This window comes from Schistocerca piceifrons, chromosome 4 (assembly GCF_021461385.2).
Source record: "Schistocerca piceifrons isolate TAMUIC-IGC-003096 chromosome 4, iqSchPice1.1, whole genome shotgun sequence".
In the NCBI taxonomy this organism is placed as follows: domain Eukaryota; kingdom Metazoa; phylum Arthropoda; class Insecta; order Orthoptera; family Acrididae; genus Schistocerca; species Schistocerca piceifrons.
The window spans coordinates 131,984,963-132,001,428 of record NC_060141.1 but is presented as its reverse complement, the minus strand read 5'-3'; the positions used below and the strand labels follow the sequence as shown (position 1 = coordinate 132,001,428).

At 40.5% G+C, this 16,466-nt stretch overlaps 1 protein-coding gene across 3 annotated transcripts in view; it reads left to right on the top strand.

Annotated features, from left to right (window-relative positions):
• Window positions 1-16,466, top strand: part of LOC124795048 (tetratricopeptide repeat protein 30A) — a 184,878-nt gene that overhangs the window by 61,797 nt on the left and 106,615 nt on the right. For all 3 annotated transcript variants that reach the window (XR_007016639.1, XM_047258838.1, XM_047258839.1), the window contains one exon: window positions 6,479-6,643. Coding sequence is in view for 2 of the 3 variants with exons in the window: in XM_047258838.1 (XP_047114794.1) it covers window positions 6,479-6,643 (165 nt within the window). In the remaining variant the exon portion in view is untranslated. The remainder of the gene's footprint in view (window positions 1-6,478; window positions 6,644-16,466) is intronic.

Below are 16,466 nucleotides of genomic sequence, written 5' to 3'. Positions count from 1 at the left end.
TTTAGTCCTGGTATTTATTTATTTCTTGCATTAGTTCTCATATTTGAAATTCTTTTCATCTTCCCCTGTCTTTAGTCATATCTTCTATTGTCCTGATTTGTTTAGCATTTTTAAACCTGGTACAACTTATTCCTGCAGACCATCAAAATGTCTTCTTTCAGTATGACTCCTCCCTCCCCCTCCCCCCTCCTAGACCCTCCAGTTGTTTTAACATTTTTCTGGCAGTGACTATTTTGATAGCAATTAGTGTAATTGGATTAGGAAAATAATGTTGAAGGTAAGAGCCATGGAGTGTAGCATAGAGAGAGTGAGATTTCCAAGTGTAGTAAGACCCATATGAATCTGGAGAAAGAGAACAAATGAGAGAATTCCATTTATGTACAGGAGAAAAGAGATAAAGAGATTTGGGCACATGGGACAGCAGGAATGTGGATGCAGACAAAGACAGTTGAAAAACAAATGGGGTAGAGTGAGTAGCATTAAAAAGTAGAAGGAAAGGTGGGACGGTTGAGGTAAGAGTAATGTGAAAATGCTAGAAAAATCTACATGGAGGGTAGACGGAGGGGTGGGAGGGTGGGGGGGGGGGATATAGAAACACCCAAAACACAACACATTACCATGCCTACTACAGTGTATGAAACCCATTTTCACTCAAAACAGCTTCCAGTCATCTCACAATGGATAAATACAGGTCCTGAACGGTTTTCAACGGGTCATTTTCTTTTTGGTGGTACCAATAGCCTAAGTAAATTTGAAAAATGACATCATTCCACCAGGCTGTGTTTTAAAATATTCTATTTGTGCTGCTAGTTTCAAACACTGTCAATTCACAAGTGCATCTGAAAAACATACAGCACACCATAATAAAAGAAGAGACCAAAAATCTGAAAGTCATATAACTATATTCGATGTGTTACTATAGCTAACTATCATGTTTAATGTTACATCCAGTGCAATTATGTGGCTTTCATTTCTCTTGTATTATGGGGTGTTGTATATTTCTTACATGCACTTGAAAATGGACAGTGTCTGAAACAAGTCGTGCAAATAAAATATTTTATGGCACAGAATGGTGTCATTTTTTGCTTTCAGGGGAATTTTATTCCATTCTTCCTGCAAAATAATGGCAATTTCAGGTAACAATGATGGATGTGGATAGTGGTTGTGTGCTCTTCTTTCCAAACTAGACCACAAAGGCTCAATAATATTGAGATCTAGTAACTGTGGTAACCAGGGGAGGTGCAGTAATTCATTCTTGTGCTCACAAAACTAGTCCCAGACAATATGAGCTGTGTGAACCAGGGGCCTGTCATTTTGGAACACAGTATCACCTTTGGGGAATGAACATTGTATCATCATACCATGGGATGGACCTGATCAGCCAAAATGTTCTCATAATCCTTGGCAGTAATGCGACTTTGCAGAATAACTGAGAGATCCATGGAATACTATGGTATGGCTGCCCAAGTCATCACCAGACCACTGCCATATTTCTCTCTTGGGATGTAAACTTAGCCAAAAGTTGGAAACATTGTGAAACAAGACTCATCTGACCGAGGACTTTCTTCTGTTGCCCCATAGTCCAGGTCTTATGGCTTCAGCACCATGTTATCCTGTTAGAGGCATTCGTATCACTGATGAGAGGTTTTGGAGTTTCATCTCACCCTACCATTCCCTGCTTATGGAGCTCCCTTTGTGTTGTTTTGATGCTGACAGGTTTTGTGAGTGTGGCATGCAATGCTGCAGTGATGTCTGCAGCTGTCGTCCTCTTATTTTTCATCACAATCCTCTTCAGTGACCATATATCACAATCGTTGAACACACACTTTCATTTGCATTGTAACTTAATAGATGATTTTTTCCACTTTCCTTGTGTATGTTATAAATCTTCAATATGAATCAAACGATGGAGAATCCAGGATGTACTATAACAATATTATGAAAAGGAAAGCTGCTACTCACCATATATCGGAGATGCTGAGCCACAGATATGCAACCGAGCGGGGTGGTGCAGTGGTTAGACACTGGACTCGCATTCGGGAGGACGACAGTTCAATCCCGCGTCCGGCCATCCTGATTTAGGTTTTCCGTGATTTCCCTAAATCGCTCCAGGCAAATGCCGGGATGGTTCCTTTCAAAGGGCATGGCCGACTTCCTTCCCGTCCTTCCCTAATCTGATGAGACCGATGACCTCGCTGTCTGGTCTCCTTCCCCAAAACAACCCCCAACAGATATGCACAACAAAAAGACTGTCACAAATAAAGCTTTTGGCCAGTAAGGCCTTTGTCAGCAACAGAGGAAACACACACACACACACACACACACACACACACACACACACACACACACACATATGCACGCACGCGCAAACGCAACCCACACACATGACTGCAGTGTCAGGCAACTGGGCAGTGTGGTTTCAATTGCCTGAGACTGCAGTCATGTGTGTGACTTGTGGTTGCATGGGTGTGTATATGTGTGTGTCATCTATTGTTGATGAAGGCCTTACTGGCCAAAAGCTTTATTTGTGACAGTCTTTGTGTTGTGCCTATCTGTAACTTAGCATCTCTGCTATATGGTGAGTAGCAACTTTCCTTTTCAAAATCTTCACTATGGTGCCTCTTGAAACATCAAACACTTAATCTATCGAGTTATGTGAGCATCTCCATACAAACACCAAAAATTTTCCCACCTTTGAATACACTTAGCTCTGAGATATTACTCACGACCAGACAGATCACTGTTCTGACTATGATTGGCCCTCACAAAGTGTTCAGAACATTGCAGTGTTGCTGTTCATGGTCAAATACAACAGTGGAATCTGCAGGATTGACTAGGATATGTTCAAGTGTTTCTCACAGTATTTCCATATTTTTGCCCAATTTGTGTACATTGAACATAATAAAAATGCAGACAGGTTTTTTTTTTAAAGGATAATTTGGACCTCTGAGACTTGTGATAGTTTAAATAGGGAGGTGTAGAGGTATGTAAAACATGTTAGAGGGGCAGTTCAATTTAGTTCAGAGTAATTTATTTTAAGGTAGTTAAATGTACATAACAAGATTCCTGTTAGAATAATTTTTTTGTTACATGCAGCTATCTGATCACTGGGTAGTTTTTTCCATCCTTGTCTTGGTCACTATTGAAAAATGATGCTAGTTTGGTAGTTATGTCAGTTATTCCAGTGCTTCTGATGATTTACCTAAATGCATTCGCAAGTGCATTATATGGTAGGAAACTAAAAAGCAAGTTATATAGGAGATACTAAGATAATTTATAAAAGGTACAGTTAATACTTTATGTTTTTAATGTGTTTTGAGTTTACATATTTGTCTAATTTGTTACCTTCTGGCAGACAGTAACAGTTTTATGTGCCAGAATATTTAATGACTTTCTTAATCATAGGCAAGTATGTAAAGTCTCTGTTTTTGGTGATCACAGATATCCACAGATATCAGGATTATTTGAAATTTACTTCTTTTGTTACTTGTACAAGGACAAAGATCTCTGAAATGAAGTTGTTTTCTATGAATACTATTACAGGGAAAATGTCTTACACATAAGCATAAAAAAATGGTAAGACCTCTTTCAGAACTCTCTTCAGGGACCATCAAAATCCTGCACCCAATGCTGAAAAATTTACAGTATTTTGTCATTCATGTTATACAACAAAAGCCATTTTCAGTGTACAAGATCACAATTCATTGTATAAAAATTGCTTATATATATTACAGTATTATAAATGCATATTAAGAGCACAGTATGAAGATTTTATTCAAGTGCAGTACTTTGCTGTAATAAATATAAGATATGAAATTTCGAATCTTCAGAAATTCAAAATTTCATTAAAAATTTGTGTTGTCGATATCTCATCTGTTTTGGATTCATTGACAATATTTTCATGATGTGGGAAAAATCCGAGATGCTCTTTTGTCATTTCTTATCAATCTCAACACTCTTTTCCATCATCATATCATTTTCAGCTTAATGAGCCACTTTCTTGGACTTCCACCACTCACAGCTCAATTAAAAATCTGTGTCTACATTATGTCCTTCACCCACCAACAAAACCAATGCCTTCCTTTAAAACTTTCACCCATTGTATATCACACAGTATCATTCATACAATCTTGTCACACATAGACATTGTATCTTTCCTGATGAGCTGTTCCTTAAGATGATTTGCATCTTTTAAAATCTTCTTTGTAGTCTCATGAACACTGTTACTACTACTACTACATCATCCATAAGATAAGTTTCTCTGGAGCCATACATGAAAAGAAAACATGTATGTCTGGAAACATTTATTGCAATCATTGAACTGCTTCTCAACACACCTCTCATTCTATTGAAACTTCTTCTCAGATTAAATTTGTGTGCTGGACCAGGACTTCAACCAGAACATTGACTTTCATGTATAATGCTCTTACCAGCTGATCTATCCAGGCATAACTCACAACCTGCCCTCACAGTTTCACTTCTGCCAGTATCTCTATCCAACTATTTTAAATGTCACAAAAGCTCTCCTGCGTATCTTTCTGGACTAGCTTTCTTTCAGGAGCATTGTCGCATTGCTTATAGCACTATGCAACTGTACTCAAGCTCATTCACTGCCTATTTTACACGTGGCTCATCTGCAAAGGGGGTTGGTAGTGAACGGTTGCATTTGCGCCCCTAATACTGAGTCATATATTGGCTAGGCTTTGAACAGCAGTGAATTGAATACACAGTTGTCTATTCAACAACATCACGCAAAATGAGGACACTATACAAGTTCAGATTGAAACGTTTTTATAAATAAATAAATAAATAAAACACTTCTAATGTTGTGGCCATGCAAATTAAAGTTCACAAATAAATCCGATCTGGATAAATAATAATCGGTGCAATTCATACACATGATTTATTGTCTCGCACCTACACACTTTCACGTTGTTCCTTCACAGTTTATTAGCATACACTGGTGTCCATGCTTACACTCGCAGCACTTTGCCGCTCTGAACTGACCACCACAACAGTCAATGACCAAAACACCCACTTTCACGCTCATATCCCTAGTCCTGAGTCGGGTCACGTGACACTACATTAATCAAAATAATTCCTTAACATAGCCACAATTCGGTCACAATTTTATAAGATTTAAATACTTAAACCTAAATACATTATATAATTTTACACACATTTATCACCATATAATTTTATAATTCATGCAACGGAACTACAAATGCTCATTAAAACACAAAACAAGTACTTTCATGTTGATTTTACATTACACTATTTTCTCTCTGCATTTAATACATAATTTTATTCTTAAGCATGGAAACTTAAAATCAGTACTAATTTATGACATGTTACCAGATTTACATAATTAGGAATAACTCCATGTTTTGGTACAGTTTCACCCCTCTCCCTGCATTTAATGATGTCTTTGCACAAAATATGAGACATAAAAATACTTGTCTGGTACTACAAAGATTGAAACTGAATGATGTCTTCATGATAAAATAATGACTTACTTTGCAGTTGTTCTAAACATCCTTATAACTTAACTCTGCTATGAAACATTTTGATTGAAGTACATCAGCCCGACATATTATTTCTGCCGCTATGCTTTAAATTTAAATTACGAACTACTTGGAAGAGCTTGTTTTTGCATGACTTCTATTTCAGCGATTAGGTATCCAGCAAATCCAAGGACTCACATTACAAGCCCACCCTACGTCATTTACTTAAGTGCAAAGTCATGTACAGTAATTATATGCAATTATGTAACCAAGTAATTTAAACCACCTGAAACTGCTGAATGCTGCCTTCTCTTTATCAGGGAAAGATGAGTCTAAATGTATTGACTTGTGTTTGAGATTTTCACATCCCACCCATTTCTCCATAGCAGATATTTCCATTGCTAGCAAAGCTGCTGTATGGGCATATTATCCCCTGTTACCTTACAACTTGGCCAGTAATCTAACAAACTTGATGCTGAATTTCAACAGTGGTGTGTGTTAAGCAATTGATTGCTTTAACATAGGTTTTTCGTTGCAGTTGCCAGGAAAAACAGCTGAGCTGTCAACAACAATACCAAGAGTGATTGGACATTGTCAGCTAAAATATACAATAACTATTTTCTGCATCTCTCAAGCAAGCATATTTTCCTTTTCACATCGTATGATTGTCGTTTGGTGATATGGGAAGCTAACATTACTAAAGGGGAAATATTAAAGAGATCTCACTAGTATTTTTGTATTTCAATTGTTCACATTGATCACACTTCACCCATAAATAAAAGTACTTTTTTATATCTTTAATGAATTTTAATATCAGTTGTGCAATGATTTTCCGTATTTGTGTTATGTGACACATTGCATTTGTGCATGCCTAGCTAATTAGTTTGTTGACTTGACTTTGTTGGAGTTTAGAAATAATTTATTTTCCTTTTTTGTCACGTATCTTAAAATCACTTTACAAAATGTATTTTCAGCTAATGTTATAGAAAGGGGTATCACAGAACACCCAGAGTTGAGCATTGGAATGGCTACAGAAGGGATTGAAGTACGAAGTGTGGGTAACACACTTACTCTCCATGAAACAGCTCTCATAGAGTCATTTAATCTTCGGGCGGCTATCGAATACCAGCACAAGAAATGTAAGTCAAATATTCATACAATGCACTTAAATAAAAATTAAAATTTTTCCCTCCATTTAGGATGATCTACCAACTTCATTCACAGCAATGATTCCCAATTTTTTTACCCCTTTTCACTCATTTGTCTTACATGATCCTTCTTGGCTCATCTAGCCCTTTTCCTATATTTTGACTTCCACATCATTTGTGTTTACTATTGTTAAATTTAAATATTTTTCACTACTAATATAAGTAATTTTAAAGAATAATATGTTTGTTTTTATTAATATTGAGCCCCTTTGCTGTTTAGTAAGCTGCAAATGCTCAACATGTAATCATACACACAAACAAATAATGTGTGGCTAGCATGTAAATTGACCCATTCTACATTGTTTCAATAAATATCATGCCAGCTGTCTATGGAATGTGGAATTAACGCACAAGATTCCAAATCTTCTGTTCACTTCAAACAAGCCATCAATAGCACCTCCTATTTGACAGCTGTTAAGTGTACTACACACAACACTACTCTTATAACCTGGCCAGCTATGTACATAGCATCTGCAGTTATAGGTTTCTCCTCTCTTGATTTCTGAGGCCTTCACAGACTGAAACTAGTCTCCATCTTGTCCAGAATCAGATCTCACACATGTGAACTGTCCATACATTACCTTTTCTCATTTACTTGATGACCAATCATATAGGAGTGTTCTCTTTGCCATTCACTGTTACCTAGAACTGGATCAACTGCCAAGGCTCTGACTATCTCTGTTCATGCCTTGAAGTAAGGAAAATCCTTGCTGTTATTCTTTTTATGTTTCCCAAAATGCTATTCTGTCCCTTTTGAACTCATGCTTTCAACACCTGCAGAAATTCTTTGCTGTAGTAATATTTGAAGTCAGATACCAAGTATATGACAATATTTTTTGTAATTCAGCAAGTTTCCTGGTAACTTCCTTTATTTTAAATGTTGTTATACCATCATTCCACATTATTAATTCCATCTCTATGTGACTTAGGCCGTCCTCGTCACTGTAGGACCAAAAATGGGTCTAGTATTCAGGAGCACACATTTTCAACAAATTGCCAGAAACCATTAAAACTTGGTTTCAGATAAAGCACAGTTTAAACAGAATTTGAAAAACTTTTTGGTAGGCTCCTCTTTCTACTCCATAGATGAATATCTTAACAGGGAATGTTAGTCCAGCTTAAGTAAAAATGTCTGTTATGTACAGTTTTGACACCACTCTGCACAACAGTCAAGATTATGTATTTTGTGTATGATAAATTTATTAAAAGTGCAGAACTATGTTTCATTCTGACAGTATATTAATCCTGTAAGTGTTAACAGTTCCAGTTTACTGTGATGTGTTCACATATTTTGACAGTCTCCTGACAAATGACCAGGGAAGTGAGTATTATATTCAGATGTTCTATGTTTTTTTATGATATACTTTCTGACATGTCCCACACCCATGAGAATCATCTCATTTTTGGGTCTGTGGAACAACAATTGAATCTAATCTAATCTTTGACACATGGAATTAAAAATTTTCCTTTCTAGCCGGTGGTGAGGTCATATTAATGAAATATTTATATTTTACTAACACATGGGAAGTCGGGGTTCATAATGTAATTTCTTATCTAAAATTTGCTTTTTCCAACACACCTAGTATTTCTTTGCAAATGCTCCCACTAACTGTCTATCACTACTGCAGTGTCCGTCCCGCTAGCTGAGTGCTCAGCGTGACAGATTGCTGTCTTGGATGTCCCGGTTCTATTCCCGGCTGGGTTGGGAATTTTCTCCACCCAGGGACTGAGTGTTGTACTGTCCTCATCATCATTTCATCCCCATGACCTATACCAAGGCGGCCGGACCTGTCCCGAAGGGGCCTCCCAGCCCACGTCGCTGAACACTCATTTTCATTTCCACTACTGCAGTCAGTGTCTATTTACACACAAAACTGAACTTTCATTTGGTTAATTATTGTAAATATAATTTACTGTTTAAACAGAGTGCATTTTGACATATATCAGTTAAGACATTCTTTAAATCAAGTGTGTTGTACTATCTAGTACAATTTTTCCTTTTGCCATTTGGAGATTGAGAGACCAAGGACTATAACACTGATATAGCTTCAACTTCTTGCTGTTGAGCCTGTAGACTGGGAGCTGATGATATTTTATGGTTCAAGTCAGAATTCCATTCTTAGAGATGCAGCTGTAAAGAACTGTTTATGCACTACTGTTTCTGGTCTTTCTGTTGGGTCTGTGTTTAGTTCTGTTGCCCTCTTTTGCACTGCTTATTACGGTTATGGAGAGATCTTGACAGTTCATTTTAACTTCAATACAACATTAGGTACTGTATGGTTAATGATGATGACGTCATCTTGGGTAAAATATTCCGGAGGTAAAATAGTCCCCCATTCAGATCTCTGGGTGGGGACTACTCAAGAGGACGTCGTTATCAGGAGAAAGAAAACTGCTGTTCTACGGATCGGAGCATAGAATGTCAGATCCCTTAATTGGGCAGGTAGGTTATAAAATTTAAAAAGGGAAATGGATAGGTTAAAGTTAGATATAGTGGGAATTAGTGAAGTTCAGTGGCAGGAGGAACAAGACTTTGGTCAGGCAAATACAGGGTTATAAATACAAAGTCAAATAGGGGTAATGCAGGAGTAGGTTTAATAATGAATAAAAAAATAGGAATGCAGGTAAGCTACTACAAACAGCATAGTGAACGCATTATTGTGGCCAAGATAGACACGAAGCCCATGCCTACTACAGTAGTACAAGTTTATATGCCAACTAGCTCTGCAGATGATGAAGAAATTGAAGAAATGTACGATGAAATAAAAGAAATTATTCAGATAGTGAAGGGAGACGAAAATTTAATAGTCATGGGTGACTGGAATTCGGTAGTAGGAAAAGGGAGAGAAGGAAATGTAGTAGGTGAATATGGATTGGGGCTAAAAAATGAAAGAGGAAGCCACCTGGTAGAATTTTGCACAGAGCACAACTTAATCATAGCTAACACTTGGTTCAAGAATCGTAAAAGAAGGTTGTGTACATGGAAGAAGCCTGGAGTTACTGACAGATTTCAGATAGATTATACGCTCCTGGAAATTGAAATAAGAACACCGTGAATTCATTGTCCCAGGAAGGGGAAACTTTATTGACACATTCCTGGGGTCAGATACATCACATGATCACACTGACAGAACCACAGGCACATAGACACAGGCAACAGAGCATGCACAATGTCGGCACTAGTACAGTGTATATCCACCTTTCGCAGCAATGCAGGCTGCTATTCTCCCATGGAGACGATCGTAGAGATGCTGGATGTAGTCCTGTGGAACGGCTTGCCATGCCATTTCCACCTGGCGCCTCAGTTGGACCAGCGTTCGTGCTGGACGTGCAGACCGTGTGAGACAACGCTTCATCCAGTCCCAAACATGCTCAATGGGGGACAGATCCGGAGATCTTGCTGGCCAGGGTAGTTGACTTACACCTTCTAGAGCACGTTGGGTGGCACGGGATACATGCGGACGTGCATTGTCCTGTTGGAACAGCAAGTTCCCTTGCCGGTCTAGGAATGGTAGAACGATGGGTTCGATGACGGTTTGGATGTACCGTGCACTATTCAGTGTCCCCTCGACGATCACCAGTGGGGTACGGCCAGTGTAGGAGATCGCTCCCCACACCATGATGCCGGGTGTTGGCCCTGTGTGCCTCGGTCGTATGCAGTCCTGACTGTGGCGCTCACCTGCACGGCGCCAAACACGCATACGACCATCATTGGCACCAAGGCAGAAGCGACTCTCATCGCTGAAGACGACACGTCTCCATTCGTCCCTCCATTCACGCCTGTCGCGACACCACTGGAGGCGGTCTGCACGATGTTGGGGCGTGAGCGGAAAACGGCCTAACGGTGTGCGGGACCGTAGCCCAGCTTCATGGAGACGGTTGCGAATGGTCCTCGCCGATACCCCAGGAGCAACAGTGTCCCTAATTTGCTGGGAAGTGGCGGTGCGGTCCCCTACGGCACTGCGTAGGATCCTACGGTCTTGGCGTTCATCCGTGCGTCGCTGCGGTCCGGTCCCAGGTCGACGGGCACGTTCTTCTTCCGCCGACCACTGGCGACAACATCGATGTACTGTGGAGACCTCACGCCCCACGTGTTGAGCAATTCAGCGGTACGTCCACCCGGCCTCCCGCATGCCCACTATACGCCCTCGCTCAAAGTCCGTCAACTGCACATACGGTTCACGTCCACGCTGTCGCGGCATGCTACCAGTGTTAAAGACTGCGATGGAGCTCCGTATGCCACGGCAAACTGGCTGACACTGACGGCGGCGGTGCACAAATGCTGCGCAGCTAGCGCCATTCGACGGCCAACACCGCGGTTCCTGGTGTGTCCGCTGTGCCGTGCGTGTGATCATTGCTTGTACAGCCCTCTTGCAGTGTCCGGAGCAAGTATGGTGGGTCTGACACACCGGTGTCAATGTGTTCTTTTTTCCATTTCCAGGAGTGTATATTGCTAAGACAGAGATATAGGAACCAGGTTTTAAATTGTAAGACATTTCGAGGGGCAGATGTGGACTCTGAACACAATCTATTGGTTATGAACTGTAGATTAAAACTGAAGAAACTGCAAAAAGGTGGGAATTTAAGGAGATGTGACCTGGATAAACTGACTAAACCAGAAGTTGTACAGAGTTTCAGGTAGAGCGTAAGGGAACAAATGGCAGGAATGGGGGAAAGAAATACAGTAGAAGAAGAATGGGTAGCTTTGAGGGATGAAGTAGTGAAGGCAGCAGAGGATCAAGTAGGTAAAAAGACGAGGGCTAGTAGAAATCCTTGGGTAACAGAAGAAATATTGAATTTAATTGATGAAAGGAGTAAATATAAAAATGCAGTAAATGAAGCAGGCAAAAACGAATACAAACGTCTCAAAAATGAGATCGACAGGAAGTGCAAAATGGCTAAGCAGGGATGGCTAAAGGATAAATGTAAGGATGTTGAGGCTTATCTCACTAGGGATAAGATAGATACTGCCTACAGGAAAATTAAAGAGACCTTTGGAGATAAGAGAACCACTTGTATGAATATCAAGAGCTCAGATGGAAACCCAGTTCTAAGCAAAGAAGGGAAAGCAGAAAGGTGGAAGGTGTATATAGAGGGTCTATACAAGGGCGATGTACTTGAGGACAATATTACAGAAATGGAAGAGGATGTAGATGAAGATGAAATGGGAGATATGATACTGCGTGAAGAATTTGATGGAGCTCTGAAAGATCTGAGTCGAAACAAGGCCCCGGGAGTAGACAACATTCCATTAGAACTACTGACAGCCTCGGGAGAGCCAGTCCTGACAAAACTCTACCATCTGGTGAGCAAGATGTATGAGACAGGTGAAATACCTTCAGACTTCAAGAAGAATATAATAATTCCAATCCCAAAGAAAGCAGGTGTTGACAGATGTGAAAATTACTGAACTATCAGTTTAATAAGTCATAGCTGCAAAATACTAACGCGAATTCTTTACAGACAAATGGAAAAACTGGTAGAAGCCGACCTTGGGGAAGATCAGTTTGGATTCCGTAGAAATGTTGGAACACGTGAGGCAATACTGACCTTACGACTTATCTTAGAAGAAAGATTCAGGAAAGGCAAACCTATGTTTTTAGCATTTCTAGACTTAGAGAAAGCTTTTGACAATGTTGACTGGAATACTCTCTTTCAAATTCTAAAGGTGGCAGGGGTAAAATACAGGGAGCAAAAGGCTATTTACAATTTGTACAGAAACCAGATGGCAGTTATAAGAGTCAAGGGACATGAAAGGGAAGCAGTGATTGGGAAGGGAGTGAGACAGGGTTGTAGCCTGTCCCTGATGTTATTCAATCTGTATATTGAGCAAGCAGTAAAGGAAACAAAAGAAAAATTTGGAGTAGGTATTAAAATCCATGGAGAAGAAATAAAAATTTTTAGGTTTGCCGATGACATTGTAATTCTGTCAGAGACAGCAAAGGACCTGGAAGAGCAGTTGAACGGAATGAATAGTGTCTTGAAAGGAGGATACAAGATGAACATCAGCAAAAGTAAAATGAGGATAATGGAATGTAGTCGAATTATGTCGGGTGATGTTGAAGGTATTAGATTAGGAAATGAGACACTTAAAGTAGTAAAGGAGTTTTGCTATTTGGGGAGCAAAATAAATGATGATGGTCAAAGTAGAGAGGATATAAAATGTAGACTGGCAATGGGAAGGAAAGTGTTTCTGAAGAAGAGAAATTTGTTAACATCGAGTATAGATTTAAGTGTGAGGAAGTCGTTTCTGAAAGTATTTGTATGGAGTGTAGCCATGTATGGAAGTGAAACATGGACGATAAATAGTTTTGACAAGAAGAGAATAGCAGCTTTCGAAATGTGGTGCTACAGAAGAATGCTGGAGATTAGATCGGTAGATCACATAACTAATGAGGAGGTGTTGAATAGGATTGGGGAGAAGAGAAGTTTGTGGCACAACTTGACTAGAAGAAGGGACTGGTTGGTAGGACATGTTCTGAGGCATCAAGGGATCACAAATTTAGTATTTGAGGGCAGTGTGGAGGGTAAAAATCTAAGAGGGAGACCAAGAGATGAATACACCAAGCAGATTCAGAAGGATGTAGGTTGCAGTAGGTACTGGGAGATGAAGAAGCTTGTGCAGGATAGAGTAGCATGGAGAGCTGCATCAAACCAGTCTCAGGACTGAAGACCACAACAACAACAATATAACATTAGGTCACTGCTCTCCATAGGCTATGTTGTCAAAATTTATTTGGAAGTATGCCTTGAGGTTATATCATGTGTCGAAGGAATTTAACCCTTTCCTTACTGAAATGTGACTTAATTAGGTTGGCTGTGACTCCCTGTTCTGAAAACCTATACAAGACTTGAGCCAAGAGCGTTGAGTGTTCTGACTATGTGGAGGGAACAATCACTAAATCATGAACATACACTGTGACTCTGCTTAACAATTCAGGTCCTAAGACTCAATACAATGCAGAAATAAATACACCTGCACTGACATTTAAACCAAAAGGGAGAACACAGACCTCATAGCTTCTGCTCCCACACACAAAGAGAGTGAACTCATGGCTATCTTCATGCAGTGTAATTTGCCATTTCTAGTCTTGGAGGTCTACTATGCTGAGGTACGTAACGTCATGGAATTTTAGAAGTTGTTCTTCCAGGTTGTTAGGCCATGTCCTGACAGGTGCAATAATTTTATTTATTCCTCGTGTGCCTAGCACAAGGTGGACACTACTGTCTGATTGGCTAATGGCCAAAATGGGACTACAGTACGGAGGTATGGATGGTTGTATTATTTCTCAGTTTATAATTCTATTGACCTCCTTTCTGAAAGCCTCCTTCTTTGCACATTGAATGGAGCAAGACAAAAAGCAGAAGGTTTCATGTGATTAAACCTCCACTTTGTATTTGTATCCTTTGATTATGCCAGAGCATCGTTCAAAAACATGATCATAATGTGTTAAAAACTCCTGCAATTCCTCCTCTTGTTCTTCTGTAAGACATGCTGACTCACTTACCTTGGTGTGCACCATCTCAGGGCCTATTTCCTCTTCCTGTTTCTTAATTGCCTATATGTTTTCAAACATGATGGTAGGATCAAGGAATTGTATTTGAATGTCGGTAGCGTGTTTTGATTTGCTTTCTCTGGTGTACGACTTGATGAGGTCTACTGAATATCGTTGGTCTTTCACAATGAAATGACACTTCCCCTTACCAATGTTAATTTGTGCTTGGTGCTTCCTAAAAGTGTCCATGCCAATAAGGCAGTTTACTATTAGCCTTTCAACCACATGAAAAGTGCACTGTAAAGAGAAGTTATCAATTTGAATAGGAATCCATGCCTCCAATTTTATGCCTTTAGACTTACCTTCTACAACTGTTTGGATTTTACAATTTTGGACTGGAAGCATTGGTTTGAATCATCATTTTTGTAGTTGATCAAACAGACCCTGTGAAACTATGTTTGTGGTAACTCCATTGTCCAGTTCTATGGGTACCCTTACATGAAGTACAGGGTGACAATTAGTGGACTAAATGGGGAAAAAACATAAATTAGTTGCAAACTATGGCTTGCACACACTTAATTCAACATGTAAACATTACTACAGATATTCACCATATAGTGGAGATGCTGAGTCGCAATACGCACAATAAAAAGATTCACACAGTCATAGCTTTTGGGCATTAAGGCCTTTGTCAGCAGTAGACACACTTACACACACGCACACACACACTCATGCAAGTGCAACTTGCACACACATCTGCAGTCTCAGAGAGCTGAAAGTACACTGTGAGCAGCAGCACCAGTGCCTGATGGGAGTGGTGACTTGGTGGGGGTAAGGAGGAGGCTGGGACGGGGAGGGGGAGGGATAGTATGGTGGGAGTGGCAGACAGTGAAGTGTTGCATTTTAGACGGAGGGTAGGAGAGAAGGTTCGGAGGGGGGAGGGGGTAAATAGCAAAAAGTAGAGAAATAAAAATAAAAAAAGAAATTAAAAGACTGGGTGTGGTGGCGAAATACAGCTGTGTGGTGCTGGAATTAGAACAGGGAGGGGGCTGGATGGGTGAGGACAGTGACTAACTAAGGTTGAGGCCAGGAGGGTTACGGGAACATAGGATGTATTACAGGGAAATTTCCCGCCTGCGCAATTCAGAAAAGCTCGTGTTGGTGGGAAGGATCGATATGGCACAGGTTGTGAAGCAGTCATTGAGATGAGGGGTATCATGTTTGGCAGCGTGTTCAGCTACAGGGTGGTCCACTTGTTTTTGGCCACAGTTTGTCGGTGGCCATTCATGCAGACAGACAGCTTGTTGGTTGTCATGCCTACATAGAATGCAGCACATTGGTTGCAGCTTAGCTTGCTAATTACATGACTGGTTTCAGAGGTAGCCCTGCCTTTGATGGGATAGGTGATGTTCGTGACCGGACTGGAGTAGGTGGTGGTAGGAGGATGTATGGGACAGCTCTTGCATCTAGGTCTATTACAGGGTTATGAGCCATGAGGTAATTGATTGGGAGCAGGGGTTGTGTAAGGATGGACAAGTATATTGTGTAGGTTCAGTGGACGGCAGAATGCCACGGTAGGAGGAGTGGAAAGGATAGTGGGTAGGACATTTCTCATTTCAGGGCATGACAAGAGGTAATCGAAATGCTGGTGGAAAATATAATTCAGTTGCTCCAGTCCTGGATGGTACTGAGTTACGAGGGTTATGCTCCTCTGTGGCCAGACTGTGGGACTTTGGGAGGTGATGGGAGACTGGAAAGATAAGGCATGGGAGATTTGTTTTTGTACAAGGATGGGAGGATAATTTCAGTCAGTGAAGCCTTCAGTGAGACCCTCGGTATATTTAGAGAGGGACTCCTCGTCACTGCAGATGCAATGACCACAGGTGGCTAGGCTGTACGGAAGGGACTTCTTGGTATGAAACAGTGGCAGCTGTCGAAGTGAAGGTATTGCTGGTGATTAGTAGGTTTGATATGGATGGAGGTACTGATGTTGCCATCTGTGAGGTGGAGGTCAACATCTAGGAAGGTGGCTTGTTGGGTTGAGTAGGACCAGGTGAAGCAAATGAGGGAGAAGTTGTTGATGTTCTGGAGGAATGTGAATAAGGTGTCCTCACCTTCAATCCAGATAGCAAAGATGTCATCAATGAATCTGAACCAGATGAGGGGTTTAGTCTTCTGGGTTTGTAGGAAGGATTCGTCTAGATGGTCCATGAATAGGTTAGCATAGGATGGTGCCATGCGGGTGCCGATAGCCGTAC